Source organism: Myripristis murdjan, chromosome 1 (assembly GCF_902150065.1).
Source record: "Myripristis murdjan chromosome 1, fMyrMur1.1, whole genome shotgun sequence".
Lineage (NCBI taxonomy): Eukaryota > Metazoa > Chordata > Actinopteri > Holocentriformes > Holocentridae > Myripristis > Myripristis murdjan.
Genome location: NC_043980.1, coordinates 38887374 through 38910366, shown reverse-complemented (window position 1 = coordinate 38910366; position 22993 = coordinate 38887374). Strand labels below are relative to the sequence as shown.

The 22993-nt window shown below is 40.1% G+C and overlaps 1 protein-coding gene across 1 annotated transcript; it reads right to left on the bottom strand.

Moving 5' to 3' along the window:
* Positions 1-602: 602 nt before the first annotated feature.
* On the bottom strand, positions 603-20299 carry slc43a1b (solute carrier family 43 member 1b). The gene is made up of 14 exons (XM_030056608.1): positions 20143-20299; positions 18445-18628; positions 17333-17388; positions 16919-16995; positions 8187-8279; positions 7413-7546; positions 6573-6715; positions 4963-5109; positions 4688-4723; positions 3968-4100; positions 2878-3007; positions 2613-2686; positions 1709-1832; positions 603-845 (listed from the first exon to the last, which is right to left on the bottom strand). The coding sequence occupies exons 1-14, from the start codon at positions 20294-20296 to the stop codon at positions 603-605; spliced, it is 1728 nt and encodes a 575-aa protein (XP_029912468.1). The 5' UTR covers positions 20297-20299.
* Positions 20300-22993: the final 2694 nt, after the last annotated feature.

Here is a 22993-nt window from a genome sequence, read left to right as displayed (position 1 = left end):
CTGGGTATTTCTGGACTTTGTAGCTGCAACCAGCCAGAGTGTCACTGTCATGGTCGGTCCCAAAAATTACATGCGCTTGCATTTGGCAATACCATTTTTTTCCTTGCATGTATGGCTTCTCCATGTGCCAAGCTGGTTGCAGCTTATTAAACATATGTTTCCAGGCTTTTTTGCCTTTATTAGAGAAAGTAGAGAGGGACAGCATGTGGAAAAGGTCTTTTTCATCAAATGGTATGCACTTCAAACAGCTGAACCACAAAGATGCCCCATGTTACAGTAATACCAGTTCTGATACCTCAGATTTGAGGCTAGTTGCGAAACAGCATCGAACAGCATATTTGATTAAAACATCGTCTTAATGAAAGTGCATTCTATAATGCGATAGAGTTCATTTTGTTCTGTTCAGAATTTGTCACACATGTTTCTGACTCACGTCAGGCTCGTGATTTCCTCAGAAAACCCATAAACTAAACTAAACTAAACTAGACTTGGGTTCTCATTATGAGAATCCAACATTTTGAAGCGTTTTGATAATTGCCATAGCACCAATCAGCTTTACAGCCCAATACTATGTAACAGAAAGTGATTGACCTTCAGTCCACCTAGGCAACTTGCCCATTTGCTGTGTGTCCCTTTGCAGCGTGTCCATTAGCAGCGTGCCCATTGACCGGGTATTTAGCATTTTCACTCTCCGACTGGGTTAGAGGAACTCCGTCTTTCACTGATTGGTTTGCAGCCTGCCTGTCACGCTCTGTCTTTTTCCTGATCAGGTTTCTACGGTGGTAGAACAGGTAACCCGGCAACAGGAAACCAGCCAATGAGAAGATGAGCAGGCCAAAATTGATCTGGTGAAGGAAGGAGAGTGATGTCAGTCAAGGGTTAGGGTTAGGGTTAGGTTTAGGGTTAGGGTTAGCTGAGGCTTGTTTCAAAAATATTCTTTACATCCATTCTTTACATTCATCTTTGTCTATTTTCTTTTGTTTTCTTTTATTTAACAATTTAGTTGTTTAAAAAATGCTTCTGAAATGTATTGACAAGTAACACCAGCTAAATCCAATGCCATGTGTTTGTTTGTAAACAACAAGCTGTTTGCTGTGGATTGATTTTATGCTAAGAAAAAGCTGCTCTGATTGGCTGCCGCATTGGAAGGTTGGTCTTTTGGCTCTGACAAAGGAAAAAAAAAAAAGTAGATTATGAGAACGGAAGAGTGGGAGAGGTTATTTGCATTGTAACCTTTTTTTTTTACCAGGAAGAAACAACCTTAGAGTGCTTTCACAGGTAATTGTCATACACTTGTTTTTTATATTTGCACAATCCACTTTGTTCATGTTATCATTATTTTGCGAGCTTTTTTTCAATAGAAGTGAATGGAGAAAGAGAAATACAGTATTGTGGATTAGTAGTCCAGGGGAGCAGGGAGCAACTAATGAGGATATTTCACCACCATGTGGTCCACGTATAATTCAACACTCTACCAGAGTTCAGTTCTGGTTTGATGGCAATAAAGTCAGTACATGATGTATTTTACACGTATTTTACACAGAGAGGCAGAATTGGGGTGATTCTCTATGCCTGTGTATACAGTACCTTTTGATTTTACTGCTAATGATATACTGTGTGTGTGTGTGTGTGTGTGTGTGTGTGTGTGTGTGTGTGTGTGTGTGTGTGTGTGTGTGTGTGTGTGTGTGTGTGTGTGTGTGTGTCCTACCCAGTAAGGGTTTCCTCTGAGGTGCCCCACCATCAGTATGAACAGTGGTTGCTGGAGCAGAGCGAACACAGCGCTGATCATCGACTGCAAGCCTGTCAGTGTCCCGAAATGGTTGGCTGGATACCTGGAGCAACATGGAATATATGGGTTATTAACAGTCACACATTAGATTAACAATATGGTTTAGACTGGAGTTTTGCATCAGGGAGAGTTCTGCTCCCTATTTATTTGAGCACATTTGGATATTATGACTATTGTCTTGACTACAATTCCTTGTACAAAAAAGGCTGATGAATAAATTGAATGAAAAGATACACTGAGCCAAGGCAAAACTAAATCAGTCAAAGAGCATGGCTATTATTAAAGCTGGCAGGCAAAAGGTTTTGCATAGTCGATGAAGCAATACCAGCAGTACCAGAGCAGTCTGTCAGCGGTGGTATGATTTTTGATGATGCTGTTACCCAAGCAACAGCTAATATTGTGAAATTTGGCAACATCAACCGGCCCCACAGAACAGAATGTTAGCAGCTGGAAGTGCAACATCGCATTTCCATCTCGCCCAAGTCCCTGCTTCCACTCCTGAGTTGAAGGGCACACAGCTGCATCTTTTCTTGTACAGAGCCTTTGGAATGTAGCACTAGCCCCAGATTTGCATTGAAGACATTTTTGACTGGTGCTTCTGATGATAATAAACCATGTTCACAGCCATTTACCAGCCTTAAAATACCCACAAATTTAAGTTGGCAATAGACATAGTGCAATATATTTGCACTATGTCAGTTGATCGCAAAGCAAGATTTCTGTGTTTGCTGTTAGATTTGTACTAAAGCAAACTTTTAGCTGATTCAGGCCATAGGTTTATACAGTTGGCATGATGTTGCCGTAAGATGAGAGTGGTACTCACACAGCGGCATAGAGACCTCCACAGCAAGAGTGGATGAACCCTCTGACTATGGTATGGAGAACAAATGACACCAACTGATAGAGAAACAGACAGAGAACGGATTTATGAATGAATCAACAAAATTGTGTGTGTGTGTGTGTGTGTGTGTGTGTGTGTGTGTGTATAATATTAGCAAGCATGAGATCTTTGTTTTTGTATGTGAATGTGTCCATACAGCTTGGATCTTTACAGTCTTGCACACTGGTATGTATTTTTTTCCTCTAACCTGTAGGGGCAGGTTGTCAATCAAGGAAATGATTCCAAAAGTGACCAGTAGGAGATTGGTGAAGATGAAAGCTCTCATAGCATTGGTCAGCTTCTGGATCCTTCTGTCTCTCTTTGAGGGAGCTGATTGGCTGAAGGGGACAAATGTCAAAGGTCAAAAGAAGCATTACGGCACAGGAAGAAAGGTGAACGTCACAGAGCAAGTTGGTTGTGAACAATTTAGTTATGTCCATGACCAGAGGCAGTCAAACCCGAGCCAAGATCTTAGTCAAGTCGTTTAAAGAGCTGGCAGGATATTCCCAATATTTGGCACATGAGGAAGTCACATCAGTCAGCACATAAGTAACACCAGACAAAGGGCATTATGAATCTGACCGAGGAGTTAAGGCTCGCTACATCACATCAGTCTTTTGAATGACTTCACTTTCATAAACATGCTTTCTGCAGCAGTTTGACTTTGACTATTTTGTTCTTGTGCTTTTCAAAGTGGTTAACGTACTTTGTAAACTGAGAAAATAACACTTTTTAGCACATAAACAAACCAAAGCAAAGTGGATTTTCCCAATATAAAACAAAACAAATCCTGGTATCCATTTTTTGTGGAAATTAAACAGGTTTTTTCACATCATTTTCCTGTTTGAATTATAAAGTAGATCTGACTGGTAGTGGTAACCTCACACCAGGAAGAAATGAACTGATCTCACAAATAATCGTAATTGCACAATAAAAACGGGTACTGGGTATTGCTGGTTTTTATTCAGTCATAATCTGTAATGTTTGTGTTTATAACACTTGTGCTCCAACTCTTATTTTGGAAGCTGCTATTTCGGAAGCTATGAAAGTGAATGGAGAGGTAAAAGTACAGTATTGTGGATTGGCAGCCCAAAGGACCACTTAATTAGGATATTTCATCATGCAAACTCATGTAACGTCCAGGAAAACTACAGAACCGAGCTCTCTACCAAAGTTTAGTTTTATTTTAAATATCTTTCCCCATTCAAAAGCAATAAATATCTGATGTGTCGTTTATGAATGTGATATGAATGCAGAACAATGCCAGACTCTATACACATAAGACTTTGTTTTCCTACCTCTTCTCTGCATGTGTTGTAGCCTTTTCATCCTCACACTCTTTCATCTTCCAATCCATGATGTAGCCAATCAGAGGACAGGTCAGGAGGCACAGCAGTTGCAGTGTACCAAAGATAGATGAGTAGAAGCCAACTAGGTAACAGACAGCAAGAAACAAAGGACCCAGATAATAAAACAGAGACAGAAGCAACCAGATAATACACAGACACAGAGAAAGACAGGGAGATAGTAGATAGTAGGCTTTATCTAAGACCAACTAGTCAGCAGCATAGTTCTCAGTTCTAAGTGGTATCTAGGGTTATGGCAATATTGGCCTTTTATTAAAAACTGCATGTCACCCAATGTGGTCCACCTCTGATATTTTGTATATGATGCAGTTTGTTTGCTAACATCTATACTGTAGAACTGATCAATACTACACTGATTGTCTATGGGAAGACCTTAACCTTTAATAAGGCTAATGCAACATTTGAGGTTTCTATGAAGTGTCCCATGGTCTAAGTACTGTCTCAGAAGAGGTATTTCCACCCTAACAAGAATAAATGTCTGGGGTAGAAACTGAAAAGAAGAAAGAAGAAAGAAAATATACATAAAATATACGTAAAATTTCCTTTTTGTGCAGCATCAGTTCAAAAATGTCAATGTCTGTCTTCAAAGGTTTGTATATGTGAGCACAGAGAGACCATCCTGTATCCATCACTGACCGTCTTGACACTTACCTTTCTCCTCTGCCTCCTTCTCCAGCTCCACAGAAGCTGAAACACACAACAGCTGTAGGTCAGAGATTCTTGTGCTTGAGTAAACATTTGCATTTTGTCCCTGTGCTCAACATTTGTGTTCACTGATGGCTGCAAAATTACCATAATAGCAGGCGTAAATGATTATTCTACTTGAAATCAAAAACTGGAAAACCTGAGCATCATGTTACTACTCAACTCAACACTGTCATGTTATTATCATCACATAATTGTCAGAATTGTTGATGTGGTCTTACGGTGCGGATCACCGTAGGTGACCATGAACTCGATCATCTTGTTCATGGCCCCCATGAAGAAAATCAGCCTCAGCTGGGTCATCGCCATGGTGATAAGACTCCACAGGAAGATGGGAGAGCACACGGACTGACAGAGTGACACTGAGCCTACAGGAGGAGAGAGAGAGAGAGAGAGAGAGAGAGAGAGAGAGAGAGAGAGAGAAGGTGAGGGCCAGAAAATGACAGAGAGGAGGAAAGAGTGTTGTAAAAACAATGAGTTAGTTATCAGTTGGTTATAAGTGACAAGTATAGCTGGCTAATTGCACCTAGTTAACTACTTACAAGTTAGTTTGTTTAAAATCTGCCTCCAGTCATTTATTAAGTCTGTCTGTCTGTTCATCAGTATTATATATCCATTAAAAAATACCCTTTAATGCCTTAAAACAGCTTAAATATAACTCTAAACCTTGCCTTCATTAAAAATGTGCAGATCTATGAATATGCAAATAGTGCCAACAGTCGTGAACATTGTGCTATATTTGATAATCTAACCATGAATAAACTTTTTTTTTTTTTCAGTGAACTTCAGTCAAGTTCATTTGTCAAAGGCTGTCCATTTATTCCACTTTCTTACACATTCCAAGTAATTGCAAGTTAGTTAAAAGTAAAGTTAGGTAATTACATCATACGTTACAAGTATTGTTAGACACAAGATAGTGTAATAGTTGTTATTAATTTATATCTAGTTCCAAGATAGTCCCAGTTAAGTAAATCAATTACATTTTAGTCACTTGTGTAGTTACAGGTATAGTTGGTTACTTCTAAGCCAGTTACAAGTATAATTAGTTCATCAGAGATTATTTGTTGATTATTGATTGATTATTGATTAATTATTTTAGTTAGTGACTAATAAGTTAGTTACTACATGTGTATTAGATGTAAGCAAAAAGACTGATTATCCTTTTTTTTTTTTTTTTTTTTTTTTGATAATTTTACAAGTTTTACTGTTCCATTGAGTTTGAAGCTTGAACTTGCAGGTTCCTAACTGACCCTAGTCTGTAAAACCTTGAATTAAATTTTCTTCTACACATGTTTTTCTTTTGCACATTTAATTTATTAATATAAAGATGCCCAATGTGGTCTGTGACCACTAGTGGTGCAATAGTGCACATAAGGAAACTGGGTTCCCGTATTGGTTATCTAACATTTTCTTCAAGCCATGAGCATACAGGCCTCATACAAATCCGAAGTCTCACATGATTTTTAAATGTAAATAAAAATCAAGTACATATGTTTTCAGGGAAAATTGCACTGAGTATGTTTAACTGTAAAATTTTCTTCAGAGAAATTCTTATTCTAAAGGCTAAATTTGTCTCACCTAATACAGGTTTCACTCGTAATTTTTTTCAGTGGAGAAATTCAAGGTTATGTCCACACTAAGCTTGGTAAATTTTGAAAATGCAGTTATTTATGTCTTTTGCACTGTGATATAGAAATGTATCACCGTGGACAAACAACTGCAAATTGCTATTTACATATTCCTATTTTCCACTCTATTTTGGAAAAATCCTTTTCAGCTGGTATAAATATATATATATAACTGTAAGAAGGCTAACAATAATGTTCCTTACCCTGGGGTGTGCTGGGGGAACTTGGTTCCTCAGATTCAGTCTGCTTGGCCTCTATCGTGTCCTCAGTGGCACTCACATGGGTCATGAGCCTGTCCCCAGTTATCTTGTCCTCCGTCACTACCCCACTCAGCTTCACCTTTTTACTGCCAGGAGGGAGAAAGAGGGATCAAGTGAAGTGATGTGATTTTGTACTATTCACCTAAAATTATTCAAGCAAACTCCCTCTTGTGACTGGTAGTAGAGGTAGGAATGGATGGAGAGAAAGGTATTATCCTCTCCTGTCACAATCATGCTGGATTTTACCTTATTCACTGTGAACAGAGTGGATGGATGGGGCAGAGAAAGGAATTTTACAGAGCTGAGGGGTGCAATTGCAGAAAATGCACACCATTTCAAAGTCAGTACTCCTTTTCACTGATGATCTTCCATGCTTTTGAGTTTTTCCATATTTTTGTCTACTTATGTCAGTTGGATTTTGCAAGCTGGGCACATGTCCCAAAACACTAGGGGGAGGTTAATGAAATAGGATTCTGTAACATTAGAAATACACAATTGATTAGAGGCTTTGAAAGTTGAGAATGAACATACATACTGACAATTAGGTGACGATCTTTAATGTTTGGAAACTGTAATGCTGTTCAGACTGGAGCAGTAATTGGTGACAGGCTGGCTCCATGGGAAAAGTAATAACATTACTGTGCCATTTTAAAGAGTATGGGGATTTTGTGTAGATGGATTGAGATGATGGAGATGTGTTTGAATGTCTCACTTGTACAATAATAATATCTGCACTGTGTATAGCCTTGATGTGTGTGTACAGTGTCTACACAGTATACTAACGTGTATCGGACGTCTTCAGGGGCAGGGAAGGATTCAGCAGGCCAGTTGAGGAAGCAGTTGAGGAAGACCATGCAGGCCATACCAGACCAAACCCACATGATGATACGGAATGACACACCCAGGTCATAGACCAGCTGCAGAAAGGGGGTAAAAGGCAGAGGAGATGGTTATATTAACACTTGGAAATGACAGATGTGGAATCTGGATTCTTGCTTATAACAAACGGTGTCCCACAAGGTTCACTACTGGGTCCTGACTAGTTCACTATTCATGTTAATGATATTGTTTCTGCCTTTAATACTTGCTATATCGGTCTCTAAGCTGGTGGCATTATTATGTATACTGTCTAGCCAACTCTGTACAATTGCAAGCTGCTCTGTTTGACCACAAATTAGACCTAAATGCACAAAAAACAAAGTTTTTTCTGTTCTCCAGAGCTATGGCCATTGACTACATTAATGTACACATTTACACATTTCCAGTGACACATTAAAAATATTTTGGTGTTTGGACCGATAGAGGCTCACCTTTAAATTTCATACTGACAACTTTCTGACTAAACTACAGCAAAAACTTGTTTGGCTCTGTAGAAACAAATTCAGCATTCCTTTATTTACCTGAGGGATTGTTGGGTATTTCTATCTATGTTTTAAATAAAGGTTTGAATGAGTCAAAAACAAAAGTTCTTTTGAGTTTTTAATGGTCTTACACACTGTGGTAAAGCTTTACAATGGCAATAATGCACTTTATGTGCGTGCACATGTATGTGTTTACCTTGACACCGGGGAAGGTGACTGCCGAGGAGGCGTAGGAACCAATCATCACAGAAAGGATGGTTGAACGTACATTCCCGAACATGTTAGGCAGCTAGAAAGAGGAAAGAGAGAGAGAAGCGTCTAAAGATAGATGAAGAAAACTAAACAATGTCAAAGGAATTGTAACCATCAGCACCGTGTTACATAACCTCCCTGAGCTCCTCCATCCTTGTGATTAATGGACAGTGGAAAGAAACATTTCTACAAAGTCAAACTCATGAATCACACTGAAGCGCCTGGTGTGTTTTACATTGCTGAGTTCAGGCAGGCCCATATGGTTTTGCAAGCCAGTTCTAATTGTGATATTTTTAGATTGAAGCTGATGCCACTAGCTGATGATCAGTATCTTTAATTTGGGACATTTTTCTCAGGTTTTACCTAAAATTGCACTCTTGTGAGGCTGGGAGAGCATCTGCATTTAGATTATCATGGGACATTACAACCCTCCACTGAAACCTAACCTAATGACATAGTTTTAGGTGGGTCAGCAGCTGCTTAAGGCAGGAGAAGCAGGACTCACTGCAGGTTTTACAGACTGTTGAGTAAAATCCCACCACAACACACTGGAAGTATCCGATATAAAAATGAGCAGAATAACATCTTGAGTAGGTTCAATCAGGGAGAAACCTCCATCCTATCGCAGGTCACATCTCATTTTGAATAAATTAGATTAGTAATAATACAGCAGATTACCCTGAGTGCTCAAATGCTGCATGCCCACAACTCAAAGTCCTACACCAAAACACTTGATTAATCATTAATCTCAGTGCATCATGTTTCTGACATCTTACCAGTGATCATTTGATCGTTTTGAAAAGGGAGTTACATGTTCATGTAAAACATTGAAAACATTGCTTAAGAAAGATGAAAGATGGCAGTCATACTTCCAACTAGTAATTCAATTCTCGAGCTATTTCATGTCTGCTTCATAGTCCAGCAAATTAAACTTTTGTTAATCCTTACTTTTCATGCTTTTAACTGAGGGTAATGTGCATAAACAGCAGTTTAACAGTTTTGTGTGTGTGGTTGTTTTAGGGAGTATTTCTGTTACGCCCACCACCACACTCCCTTTTGACCAAACAGTGTGAAAGGTTAATCAGCTCTTTCTTGCCCCATCACCAAACTTTCCACTAAATTTCGCCATGTTACCGCCGTGTTGAATCCATTTGGATGATCTATGTGTTTTTGTGACTGGCAATGCCTACTGCCACACCCCCTTTTGATCAGTGAGCATGAAAAGTTAATCAGCTCTTTCTTGGCTCACGACTAATCTTTCCACAAAGTTTTGTGTAAATTCATTCATATTGTTTTGAGATATCCTATTAATAAACAAACACACAAACAAACAGATGTAGTGGGGCAGAGACATAACCCCCGTCCAACTCAGTTACAAATGTGCCATGAGCAGCCGCCTGCTGTGCAGTGCCCCTGATTCAGGTGCACTTTCTAGGCTTGACCAGCAGGTGGTGCTATTGATTGTTATGGACACTTGAGCTTTCCAGCTACAGAGGCACTACACATACACACACAGCAGCAGCAGCAACAACGTGGCAGACCAGCTCTTTTTCTGTCTTTCGAGGTATACACGTGTTTGGGTGTGTATGTGTATGCATGTGTGGTGTGGTGTGTGTGCGTGTGTGTGTGTGTGTGTGTGTGTGTGTGACAGAGACAGAGAGAGATGTGGTAACCAAAGTTTAAATTGATTCTACAGCTGTCTGCTCCTCTCTTACCTTGGACCAAGGCCAATGCTATGCAGCACGTGCACACACACACACACACACACACACACACACACACACGTTGAAACATAACAGGCTGTCATGACTACTGGATGAGTGACATTTGCAGCAGAGGACAGGAGGTGTGTGTGCGTGTATGTGTGTGTGTATATATGTATGTGTGTGTCTGTGTGTGTGTGAACAGTAGCTGGCCATACAGATGGTTGGCAGTTGTGTGAGAACAACGTGTTTGTTTTGGCGCATGTGTGTGTGTGTGTGTGTGTGCGTATGTGCAAGCGCGTGTATTTGTGTGTGTGTGTGTGTGTGTGTGTGTGTGTCACAGCACTTTAATCTAACTATAGAGACAGCTGGACCACTGCTGAATGAACACACAGCACAGCATACAGCAGCTTAGGAAAGTACTCAGACCCCTTATTTTTTCCACTCTGTACTGTGTTATAGACTTAATTAAAAATGGATTATGTTTTTCTTTCTTTCTTTCTTTCTTTCTTTCTTTCTTTCTTTCTTTCTTTCTTTCTTAATTTGGCTACTAATCTACACACCTTCAGCAGTGGTTACAGTGTATTGTTGGATACACTGCAAAAATTCAAAATCTTACCAAGATTATTTGTCTTATTTCAAGTCAAAAATGTCTTATTCCTAGTCAAAATATCTCATTACACTTAAAATAAGACATGATCACCTCAGAAGTAACTTGTTTTTAGACAATTGTCTCTCGTTTCAAGTGAAAATTTGCTTGAAACAAGTGAAAATTTGCTTGTTTCATTGGCAAAAATTGTTTCTTGTTTCTAGCTAATTTTCACTTGAATTTTCACTTTTTCCACTGGGAAATTTTGCCAATGAAACAAGCAAATTTTCACTTGTTTCAAGTGAATTTTCACTTGAAACAAGTGAAAATTGTCTAAAAACAATTTACTTCTGAGGTGATCATGTCTTATTTTAAGTGTAATGAGATATTTTGACTAGAAATAAGACATTTTGACTTGAAATAAGACAAATAATCTTGGTAAGATTTTGCGTTTTTGCAGTGTATTCTTCAGCTGTACCAGTTTTGCACTGGATGGATGGTCGTAGCCTGGAGATGAGTGGCACTCGGTTTTTGCCAGATGTACTACTTTGCTTTCAGTTTTTGTCTCATCTGCTCAGATGATTTTGTTCCTCATGCTCTCCCCTAAAACCTGTTTGTCAACCTCCAGATGGGTTTTCATGTATCTATAGTAGCTTCTGTTTTTCTGCTCTACTAAAAATGCTGTAGAGATGGTGTCCTTCTGGTAGTTTCTCCCATGTCTGCACAAGAGCTCTGCAGCTCTGTTGGAGTGGCCTTGGTCTTGGTCACCTCGCTGGCCAAGGCTGTTGTTATCCGGTTCAGTCAGAGGGCCAGCTCTCTGAAGAGTCTTGGTTGTTCCAAACTTGCTCAGTTTCACAATGAGAGACTCCACTATTGGGACCTACACATCACTGTGTTGGTCAGTCAGTGGTCACAGGTCAAGTGGGTCATATCTCCAAATCTATTTTGTGGATTTCCATGATTTTTTTGTGGTAACATTCATGTTGCCTAGAATATGAAATGTGTCAATTTTAGCGAAGCTATGACTGTACCTGTAGTACGACCAGCGGGCCAAACTGTCAGTACTGCAGTGCAAAATCTGTTTGGTTGATCGACATGAAATTTGGTGACGGCGTTCTTGTTGGCTAGAGGATGAAACCTGGCAATATGGGTGACTGCATGATTCTCCCTCTACTACCACCAGCAGGCCCAATGGGGCATCTGTGTTAGTGATAACACACTTGTTTATGCCTTTCTATCTTGAAGGCTTTCTTGGATTTTAAGGTTTGGTTTTTGGTCTAAAATCCAGTGTGAAATGTAAAACATCATAGAGACAGGCATGTGCCTTTTTAAATCATATCTATTCAACTATTTGCCACAAATGGACTACAATCAAGTTCCAGAAACATTGTGGGGGACTGAGAATTGGTGGGGTGAAAGCAACTACAGAACACTGTAGATATTGGAAAAGTCTCTAGATTTGTTGCCAGCCACTTTTGAGATATGAAGTTTTTAGCCTTTTGTTGTTGTTGTTGTTGTTTGCTTACTAGCGCTGCTCAGCAGGTTTATTCAGCAAGTACTGTTACTATTAATATGCAACTAGTGAGGGTTAGAAGTCACTTAGTGATGCTGTTCTGGACCCTTGTAGTGCCACAAGAATTCAGTGATTGCTTCAGAATTTCACATCTAAGCCTCCATCTGTATGCATATCATACCATTTTTAATAAAACAGCAAATCTAGCCATAATGACTGGTGCTGTGAAATATGATGACATGTATCATCAGATCATAGAGAAATGTTTAATAACAAAGATTTTCCTCAGTATTTTCTGTCAGTGGGTCAGAAATGCTACTTGTCTTGAATAAACCATTACTATACGTGGGCTTGAATAACAAGCGAACATGAAGGAGCATGACACAGAAAGAATCCCTGCAACACACTGATACACAGCAGGACTCAGCCCGACCAGGACAAGATGAGGGACTTGAACCTAAAAAGGGGAGAAGGGCACTTGTGTTGTTTGGACATGGTTTGGCTAAGACATCTGACAGTGACCAGAGAACGATACTTTGCAGAGCAGAGAGCACGCTGCAGACCTGCTCCCATGTAAGACTCCAACACAACAAACCTCCTCCACCTCTTACAGAAAGGCATGAGAGGCAGAGCAGAGAGACACAGGGAAGGCAATGACATACATGGAAGGCAAGTGCAAAGCTCAGTTCTGTTCAATGTCAGTGTTAATGATAGCTATTAATAAGCCTTACTAACCAACCACTAGTAACCGTTCGGAAATGGACTTTCATTTGGTAAATAAAACCACACATTTCTTAGTGATGGAGCATGTGGACATGCGAGCAAAGTGTCTGAATTTGAATTTATCCAAACTGTTGGCAAACGTTACAGCAAACATTGTTCATCACTGCACAAACGGAACTCAAACGTAACCTCACTGTCTGTTCCTCTCTTTATCTGTGTGTCTGTCTATCTGCACTGGTATGCCTGTCTGTGTTTACTTGCCAGTGTGCCTGCCCACTAAGGTTAGATCAATATTTCAGACTGTCGTCATTCCATATTGTCATTTCCCCCCCAAGAAAGTCAGACATGGTCCAGTAAGTGCTGATATTGATTGCTTACACACTGACGGCGTGGGTCACGGTGGGTTATAATGCTGTTCCAGAAGCTTTTCCACCCTCAAATATCAAATATCAGTTTTTGTTTGGCTGCCTGTCTATGATTCTTCAGTTCTCAGGTTCAACTTATGTCATACAGTGGTGCTCTCTCTCTCTCTCTCTCTCTCTCTCACACACACACACACACACACACACACAATGTTTCCATGTCATTTACTTCCACCACCTCTCTGTTTTTCCACTCTTATCTCCACTCCTCCCTTTTCCATCGCCCTCTCCCTCTCTTTCCATTGGTTGTTCCACCTATTTTCACCTGCTATTCTCAAACACTCCCCCTTGTTCTTTCTTTCTTTCTTTCTTTCTTTCTTACTGCCTTTCTTTCTTTTTCATTCTTTCCCTCCTAACATTGCCCTCCTGTCTAATTTGATATCATATCTGTTTTTGTTTGTTTGTTTGTTTGTTTGAGACTAAATGCCTCATTTGAGCCTATGCTTTTTGAAAATTTTAAATAAAAATGTCATCAAATTCTCAGCACTCATATATTAAACTGAATAAGAACTACGTGTGTGTTCACGTGTGTGTTCAGACCAAACACAAAGTGAGAAAAAGTGCAGGCAAAGTAAATAAGAGCAAGATGATACAGATACAAGACTGCCAGTGTAAAACATGCATGTTGCTGCTAACAGCAGTGCAAGAACTCCTGCAACCTGTACGACCGTACAAGTCATGTGTTCCAAGCCTCTTATAAAACCCAACAGAGCATACCCTGAACGGGTTAGCTAGTGAGCTAGCCACTAAAAATACTTTAAAGTTCGGAGATGGTTATTCTTATGGTTAGGGAAAGGTTTGTCGTATTGGTTAAGGTTAGGAAAAGGTCAGGGTTAATGAAACCCTTGCTAATATCAGCTAGCGAATGTTTGGGATCTTTGACTAACATTTGCTAATGGCCTAAAAACGAACACTACTCTCACTTGAGATGGGATTTGAACTCCGATTGGCAGAATTGAAGCTGTGCAGATGGACCCATCCGCCACTGTACATGGACTTTCTTTAACACTACAACACTGTGTGATTATGTACGGGACCACTAGAGGTCACTTAACTTAAAAACATAAGTACAGGTCATTATAAGCTGCAATACAAACAACCTGTGTGTTACTTTTATATAGGTTCTGGTGGATGGTTGGGTGGCTGGGAAGTTGCACAGTTTACATCAGTTAGTTATATAAGAGCTTATCAAAAAGATAACACAACAACATGCATGAGCACACACACACACACACACATACACACACACACACACACACACACACACACACACACACACACACACACACACAGACACACACAGAAGATTAGTAAAATGAGCACTGAGGCCAAAATGACCCTGTCAAGTCCAGGACACAGTCTAGGTCATGAAGTGTGTGTGAGCGAGAGAGAGCGAGAGACAGACACAGGGGGAGAGGGGGGAGACAGACCCAGGATTGGTGAGGCGGGGGCGGGGATACAGGAAGGTGTGTTGACTGGCCATGGTTTCAATTGGCTGTGAGGCCAAGGCAGAATTTAGAACAAGAGGAACAGCATGTGCAGCTGTCCGGCCAAAATACACACACAACTGCACACAGTGCAGAGCCAGCAACCGTACAGCAGCATGTGCTTACAATCACATGCTGTCACACACATCACAAAGCTGCAGCAAGGTGGGATTTTATAATGGCACACGTGCAAAATCACATCAGAGATATTCAGGGTAGTGGCTATAACACATTTTGTGCCAGATGTGATATGAGGTTATGTCATTTGTCCAACACGTCTGGATTACAGAAGACCCACCTGACACACCTCTACTGGAGAGGAAGCGCACGACCTGTTGTCAGTCAACTTAAAGGCATACCAGGCATGCCATAACCACATCAGTGATTTTGAATGTTTGATCCCGTTTTCTACTGTTTACCTACATTTTACATTACAACATTTTGCAAATCAAGTGGGCATACGATTTCACAAAAGACAAATCATAAAATCAAAATCCTTTGATTTTCAGTTTTGAATTTTTGGTGGAAACAGCCACCCTATAATGTTCTGCTTCTGCAGCTAGCAAAGTCATCAACATTCATAAACCAACTGGCTGTGTGAAGCAAATGTTTCCCTGGGGACTATTTTCCCTGGCGTATATCACTTCAAGTCATCAAAACACAACAGTGCTGCTGCTTTTAGGAAAACTAATGTGGAGGACTTTATTACGGTGATGGAATCCTGGTGTGAAGAAAGTTCATTTTCATATCATAGTGGAATGAATGGAAACCAACAGCTGGATAAAAGAAAGGAAAAATAAAATACCACTGCTTGCTTCAGGAAAATTACATATGAAGAAATATGAAGTGTACTGTTTTGTGGGGTATGCATGTAAAACACACACACACAACTTCATAAAATTCACAATGTCTCCAGAGCTCCCCTAAATGGCATTACTTTCACTGCTTGATGACGCAAATCACATCATCTGGTCTTACCAACGATTGCAATCACTTACCATTTAACTAGCTAAGAGCAGTACTCAAGTTGAGGGGGGATGAGGGTGGATGGCATCCCCCCTGAAATAAAAACGGTCAAAATCATCCACCCTGTAAACCTGTCCCCTGTATGTTCTTGCTGCTCTGTTGGGTATTAAAGGTCCACACAAAGGCTGACAGATGAGGAAAATCTTCTGAATTGAGCACACTGGTAACACTTTACAATAAGAGTACAACAATTAACATTAGTTAACGTTAGTTAATGCCGTAATGGTTAATTAACTGTTAGTTAATGATTATTATGGCATTTACTAATGTTAATAATATCTACAATAACCCTTAAATAACATATAAATTAACACCTTAGCATGAACAGCATTAGTACATGATTCTTAAACACATTAGTTAACGGTTAGTTAACTGTGTGTTTTACTACTTTCGGGGACACACATCAGAGAAAGACCCAGTAATTGCAGACAGCTTATCCAACTGAAGACAAAAGCTGCGTCCCCATTTTTAAAAAGCTGCTTTTTGGGGTCAGTGGATAGGGTTAGGGTTAGGATAAGATTAGGTGTTAGGAATGATACACTCAATATCTCACACCTACCCCATCTCCAACTTTGGTATGGTAGCAGAGGCAGTCTTATAGACACACACCCTCATTTTGTCTTTTGTAGAGCACAACAACATGTTACTCCAGTTATGTTTCTAAAAATGTGTATAGAGCAGTGGTCATTTCTGTTTGGTTTTAGTTTGTTTAAGGTTAGGGTCAGGTTATACTAAGAATGTGTTATTTTAATCCTATTCTGAAATGGTCAAAGGTAAGGTTTAAATAGGTCTTGGTCTAGTTTAAGAATGGTTAAAGGTCTGAGTTTGGTTAAGGTTAGGGTCAGGTTATGATTAGGGTATACAATTCTATTCTGAAATGGTTTGGGTTAGGGTTTGGCTTGGTTTGGGCTTAATATAAGAATTATCTGGGGTCTAATTTTGATTATGGTGATAGTCAGGTTGTGTTTAGGGTCTAATGCATTATTTTGATTCTATTTTGAAATGGTTAAGATTAGGGTTTTGGACTGGTTAAGATCATGTTTAGAACAAAAGGGTTAGGGTTAGGCACATGGTCGTTACGGACGAGGATAGGATAAGTGTCCAGGAAATTAATGTAAGTCAATTCAATGTTCCCAAAGGTGAAACTAAGTAAACGTAGTGTGTGTGTGTGTGTGTGTGCGTGTGTGTGTGTGTGTGTGTGTGTGCGTCTTACTGTGAGTGAGGTGAAGGTTAGGCAGATTCCTCCAAAACCGTTGAAGGAGACAGCGATGAAGATGAGGGGGGACAGCACTGGTGGAACAAATGTTAGAATTCAGTAAATTCTAATCAAACATTAATGATTGCTGTGGGGGAAGAGGGTCATTGCAGTAACAAAATAATAGTTAGTTAGTTACTGCAGGAACAAGCAGAATGTATGCAAGAATGGAGAAAATGTTGAGTAAGAGTTGGGCCAATGGTGGGAACCAGGATATCGGATGACAAGTCAGAGTAGAGGAGACAACAAATTCCTGCCTCATGTGTATGATGCTCAGTCAAAGGCATCACACACATGGCCTTGCTTGGGGATGTAATCTAGAGAGCTGTGAGCATTTGAGGATGGATGTACTGTATGGCTGGATTTTCTTACCTTCAGGGTTGTATGCTGCTGAAGCTATCATCGCACAGGAGGCTGCAAAACATGAACTGAAACATATAGAGAGTGGATAAGAACACATTTGAAAATATAAGAAGTTTGTTGGTTGTTCACTGTGTTGCCGTTTTGTTGTGATGCTGTGAACTAAATGGGTATTTTGGCAAAGTTTGAGCTTTCTGATTGCTCTAATTCCGACTTGGAATTCCGGATTACGACCTTTCCATGTAGGAAGATGAATTTATCCAAGTTCTGAGTTCAGTGGAAAGCTCCATTCATTAAGACTAACTTGACTAATCGTCATGTACAGAAAAAAAGAGCAATCAATATCTGTCTATTGTGTCTGACTGAGACAGCTATGGTGAATTCGTTGATTTTTATCTCAGCATGTGATATTGTGCTCAGATCGTCATCTAAGATTTTCAACATTCCTTTGGGCATGGCAGTGGTCCAAAAATGGCTGAACAATTTATTCTTCAGACAATCAGATCAGGAAATACTAAAACTGCTTGGTCTCTGTCTTACAAGAAATGATTTTTGAATTTGACACCCAACATTATCTCCAAATCAAAATTGTTTGCTACTGCTTATACTAACATTTATATGGCAGACTAGGAAGAAACAGTATCTCCCTTAATGTCCAAAACGTCTGGCACAATATCTTCAAAAATGAAGCTGGATAACATCTGCAGAATTTGGATCCATTCCCTGGACGAATTGGTGTAATTCATCAGTATCCTCAATAACCATCATAAACTACTAAAATGGAAACCAATGATGGACCACACTCATGTAAACTGGGTACCCTAGTTTATAAGGAACCAAAGTTTGATAGGACTAATCTCAAAAATATCCTTTAGGGTATTTTGAAATCCCAACCTCTGAGATTTCGCTTGTTCAAGACCTTATTCCCAGTCCTTTCCTTCTAGAGGATACCCTAATTTCCTCCTTCGTAATCTTGAATCTTAAAACACATATCCCAGATCTTGGCACACTAGACAATGAGAACAGGCTGGGGATCCAAGGGAATAATAACAGATGCTGCTGGAAGCCACTGACAGCTCTGTTAGCGCAGTTTTGAGACAAAGCCCATGTGTCCTCTGTCTTACCTGCCGATGAGCCTCAGAGGACGTGGTCCGTATTTGTCCATCAAAATCCCCAGGGGCAAAGTGGCTGCACTCAGCAGGAAAGATCCAATGGTGAAGCCCAGATTCAACATCTCTTCCTGCTCCACGCAACTCAGCCACTCACCACTCTCCCAGGAAGTCACATTACTACTGATAGTCTCATTTTCTTGATTGGGTGGGGAAACGGCAGAGATAAGAGACAAGACAGGTTATCAGGAGATTGAAGTGATAATTCATGTTCTTAGCCATGTAGTTGTGTTTGGTATTCCATCTAAGTGTAAAAGTTTGACCCATAAGCTCCTTCCCTGTTGCGTGAATGAGCACTTCACTGGGAATGAACTGCTCCAGAATGGTTGAGGTGGATCTGGCCCGGCAAAGAACAACAGGATTTCAAGCAGTGACCCAAAGCTCAATCCACTACATTCAGTTTGGAGAAAAAACACACCCAATGATGCTCTCAATGTCATGACAGGGAAGGAGCTAACTGGTCAGATTTGAAGGATCTACTACACTTATGGAGTAGTAAATACCATTATATGGGTAAGAAACCAAACTATGATTTTAACTGTATAAAAAAAATAAAGGTAGAATACTCATCAACTGCTTAGCCTGTACACACTACATGACTGAGCTCAAGAGAGGACCAAACATCACAAACTCAGTGATTTCTTTCGTCTTACATCTTATAGTTACCACCATCTGGCTATCAGTTGAATGAGGGGAATATATTCTTGATGACCAGTTAGATTGTTGTTCATAGTGATTTTTATGGAAAACCTAAAATCTGGTCATAACATGAACTCCTCCTACAACACAAACTGTTATGACACAAGCAAAGCAAACATGGAGGTAGAACATTCCACCTCCTGTTTGCTTTGAGTTCCAAAACTCAAACATGCTAGAAATAAAGTGATGGTCCTGACTGGATCAGGAGGTAAAAGATTAAAGTCCCGCATAATTTCTACAGCAAACTCAAAATAACAAGGATTTGGTTCAACACTGAAAATCATCTGTGATTCCAGTTTGTGGCAACAATCTTCCCTAAATGCAATTTAGTGTGTACCATAGTGAAAGCACAACTTGTGAGCCCTGGTGTTATTTTGGAATTGCCTCACATTTTTGTACATGTCCCCTTTGAAACCCATCCAACTGTGACACAGAGTTCATGGGTAAAGGCACAAAAAAATTACCAATTAGTGCTACTGTAAAGTCCATGTCTAAGTCTTTGAAAAGGAAGGAAAAAATCTGTTCTTGTTGTTCATTACTGAATCATCAGAGAGGTTTTGTTCTAAGATGACACATTTAGCATTTATAAAAATGTCTCATGCCTTGGATAAAAAAAAAAAAAAAAAATTGGCAAGAATGTGTAATAATTATTGGAATCATTAGTGCTTTCCAATAAAATACCATTTTTGAGTATGAAATGATAACTCTTTCAGATGCTGACCAATGGTCATTTTGTTTCCAGGAACTGTCGTTTTTGCTTGACTCAAAACAAACAAACAAACAAACAAACAAAAAAAACTGACAAACAGGCAATTATTTAGCAACCAACAGGGCTAACTCCATTTCTGAGAGATTGTTTGGTTGTATGAGTTAAAGATCTCCCAATTTCCCCTTGGGATTCAATAAAGTACTTCTGTTTCTGATTCTGAATATGTGATCAGATGGTGGCCATACCTATGCAGAGGTGAGAATAGAAGCCTTCATTCTTCAGCATGATGAGCAGGGAGCCCCAGCCCAGCAGAACAGCAGAAAACAGCAGATTCTCAATGACAGCTGTGATTGCCATCCACCACCTCCTCCTGTACGCCTGCGACAGACTGGGAGCCATGACTCAGAGACTGTAGGACATAAAAAAACCAAATTGTTAGAACAAGAACATTTGCTAGATTGTCTCTGCAGAGAACAACAGGCTCTACATCAGCGGTCACTGGCATTCCCGTTCATTCTGCCCAGTGCTACCACTGTCTTCTGCTGGCAGCAACCAAGCAGCTCCATTGATGTGGTTGGGTTATGTGCCTCAGGCAAGGGCTCCTTGATGTTAGTTGGTCTATTGGTTCGAAGGGTGTCTTTAAATATAGAAGGTCTCCAACAAAGTTTGATAAAAAATTAATGAAATGAGTATAAACTGTGTCTGAGATCAGACAGTTTGTGAATGATGGTTGGTCATCTTTGAACTGTGTAGTTTGACATGTTCCAAGAACTGAGATTTGTGATGCAGGTGACCCACAACACGGTGACACACCGTAAAGTCTACCATGTAAGAATCTTTTGTTGGCTTTTGTCCACTAATGTGAGAACTCCTAGCACGTTTTCTGAATGTTGATCATTGTCGGTCCGTTCATTTGTTGACTGTCTTTCACCATCACCTGTGGATGTCACGCAACATCCTGAGAAATACTGTGTGCTGATTAATGTAGGGCGCCCTCTCTCTCGACTGAGACATGGCGCCAATCCATGTCACTGTGAATGCCTGACCTGACATGCTGACCATCCTGAAAGACAGAAATATTGCACAGTCTGATCCTGGCATTAGACATAGATCACATGTTGAGGACAAAAACTATGTGACGATTATGTGTCTCTACCATGAACTGGATTATCCTACAACAGCCACCACTTAAAGCAATGGTTTGGATTCATACCCATATTGTGGTATTTTCTGCTCTATGCGAGTGTCATAGAGCCACCAAGCCTGGTCCGTTAATTCCTTCCCTGACACAAGAACAAGGGCTTCACCAGGAGTGAACTGCTCTAAAAAGAAGTGGACACAACATGATTTTGAGCGCAACATAAAGCTGAAAATTGTTTTGAAGGATGCACAGCAACAAACAGAATCATGTTTTTTCCAGGTGTATAGCTACCTCAATTATTTTGGAGACGTACACTCCCAGTGATGCTCTTATTTTCATGACAGGGAAAAAGTTTCCCTGTCACTTTCACTTCAGGTATAGACCAAAGGTTTTAAGGTTAAGCAAAAGTATTTCTTTCTCTTTTCACATCACAAAGCACATACATTTGTTTGAGGACATTTTGCTGAAGTCTTGGATCTTCAATCAACTCCTGGGATTGGCTTTGTGAATCTAGGGTGACACAGAAAAGGTTCTCCTTGATTTATTGGCCCTTACATGGCTCTGCCCAAAGTTATTTAAGCAATTATTTCAGTATTTGAGGAAACACTAGGGCTAGTATAGCTAATGTACGTTTGTAGGTTCAAAAGCTAAGTAAGCAAAAGTTCCTTCTCAGATAAAGGCGCTTGTGAACAGAGTAGTCCTCACTCAGCAGTTTTAAAAGGGAGGTGAAATCATGGTTGCTAGATAGGGTTCCTCTATATGTAACCTGTATTCTTGTTTTTAGGCATAATGATGGATGTCCTAGTGTTTTACTTGGGTTTTATCCGATTTAGCCTATTTTGTTTTTGTTTTTCTTAGATTATATGATTGGTGTTCTTGTAGTACCTGTTGCAAGTTTTATTATGTGACACAAATTCTGTGATAAGGATTGTGTGTTTTTTTCTATCAAATCAAATTACTTTTCTATTCACAGATGTCACTTTGTATTAGAATGGCATATTCACAACTGCGAATATGATATGTTCAGTGGTTCTCAGCTTGTCAGGGAATTTGCAGCTGTGACTCTGTGGCTATCAGTCCACTTCTCTACCCTTTTGGCTCACCCCTTTATCATAAATCTGGCCACCATTAGACACCATCATATTTGCGTATTAATTACGTACACTATTACATTCATTACATCATGTGGTAAAGTAGGTGGCACTATACACGGTGATCTTAGTTTGTGACCTGCCATGACACGCAGAGGAACAACAACAGGGAAGTATAAAAAGATAAGACGTGTGAGAAGTCTGACCCCTGTTGACCTTACAGCTGGGGCTATCAAATGTCAGGGTGCTATTAGCGCTGGAGGACTTTACTCACGTGCACACAAACACACGCACACACACACACACACACACACACACACACACACACACACACACACACACACACACACACACACACACACACACACACACGCACACACACAGAGTAAATGTATTGCTCAGTAAGTCAGCCTGCATTAGTCAGTAAATGGGCCCAGTGTGTTAGAAGGAAATTCTTCCCACCCTTGAGTGTGTTAGTTCAAATATTTAAAGACCTAACCTTATAATGTGTGTGTGTGTGTGTGTGTGTGTGTGTGTGTGTGTGTGTGTGTGTGTGTGTGTGTGTGTGTGTGTGTGTGTGTGTGTGTGTGTGCGTGTAGTTCCATGAGGTTGTGTCTGAATTTCTAAAAGGCACATGTTTGCATACTGGAAGTCCTGCTGATGACAGAAATAGCCGTGGTCTCTCTCTCTCTCTCTCTCTCTCTCTCTCACTCACACACACACACACACACACACACACACACACACACACACACACACACACACACACACACACACACACACTAACACACAAACACACACACATACACACCTCCCTCAGAGTTTAAGAGACATTAAATCATGCATGAAACTGAAGGAAATTCT

Excerpts from the sequence above, each read along its gene's own strand:
- slc43a1b (XM_030056608.1), bottom strand. The coding sequence starts at position 20,296 with ATGGCTCCCAGTCTGTCGCAGGCGTACAGGAGGAGGTGGTGGATGGCA. Across the intron at positions 6,716-7,412 it reads CCTGAAGACGTCCGATACAC|TAAAAAGGTGAAGCTGAGTG; the intron begins GTTAGTATACTG and ends CCCTCCTGGCAG. Across the intron at positions 2,687-2,877 it reads TTGACAACCTGCCCCTACAG|TTGGTGTCATTTGTTCTCCA; the intron begins GTTAGAGGAAAA and ends TTTCTCTATCAG.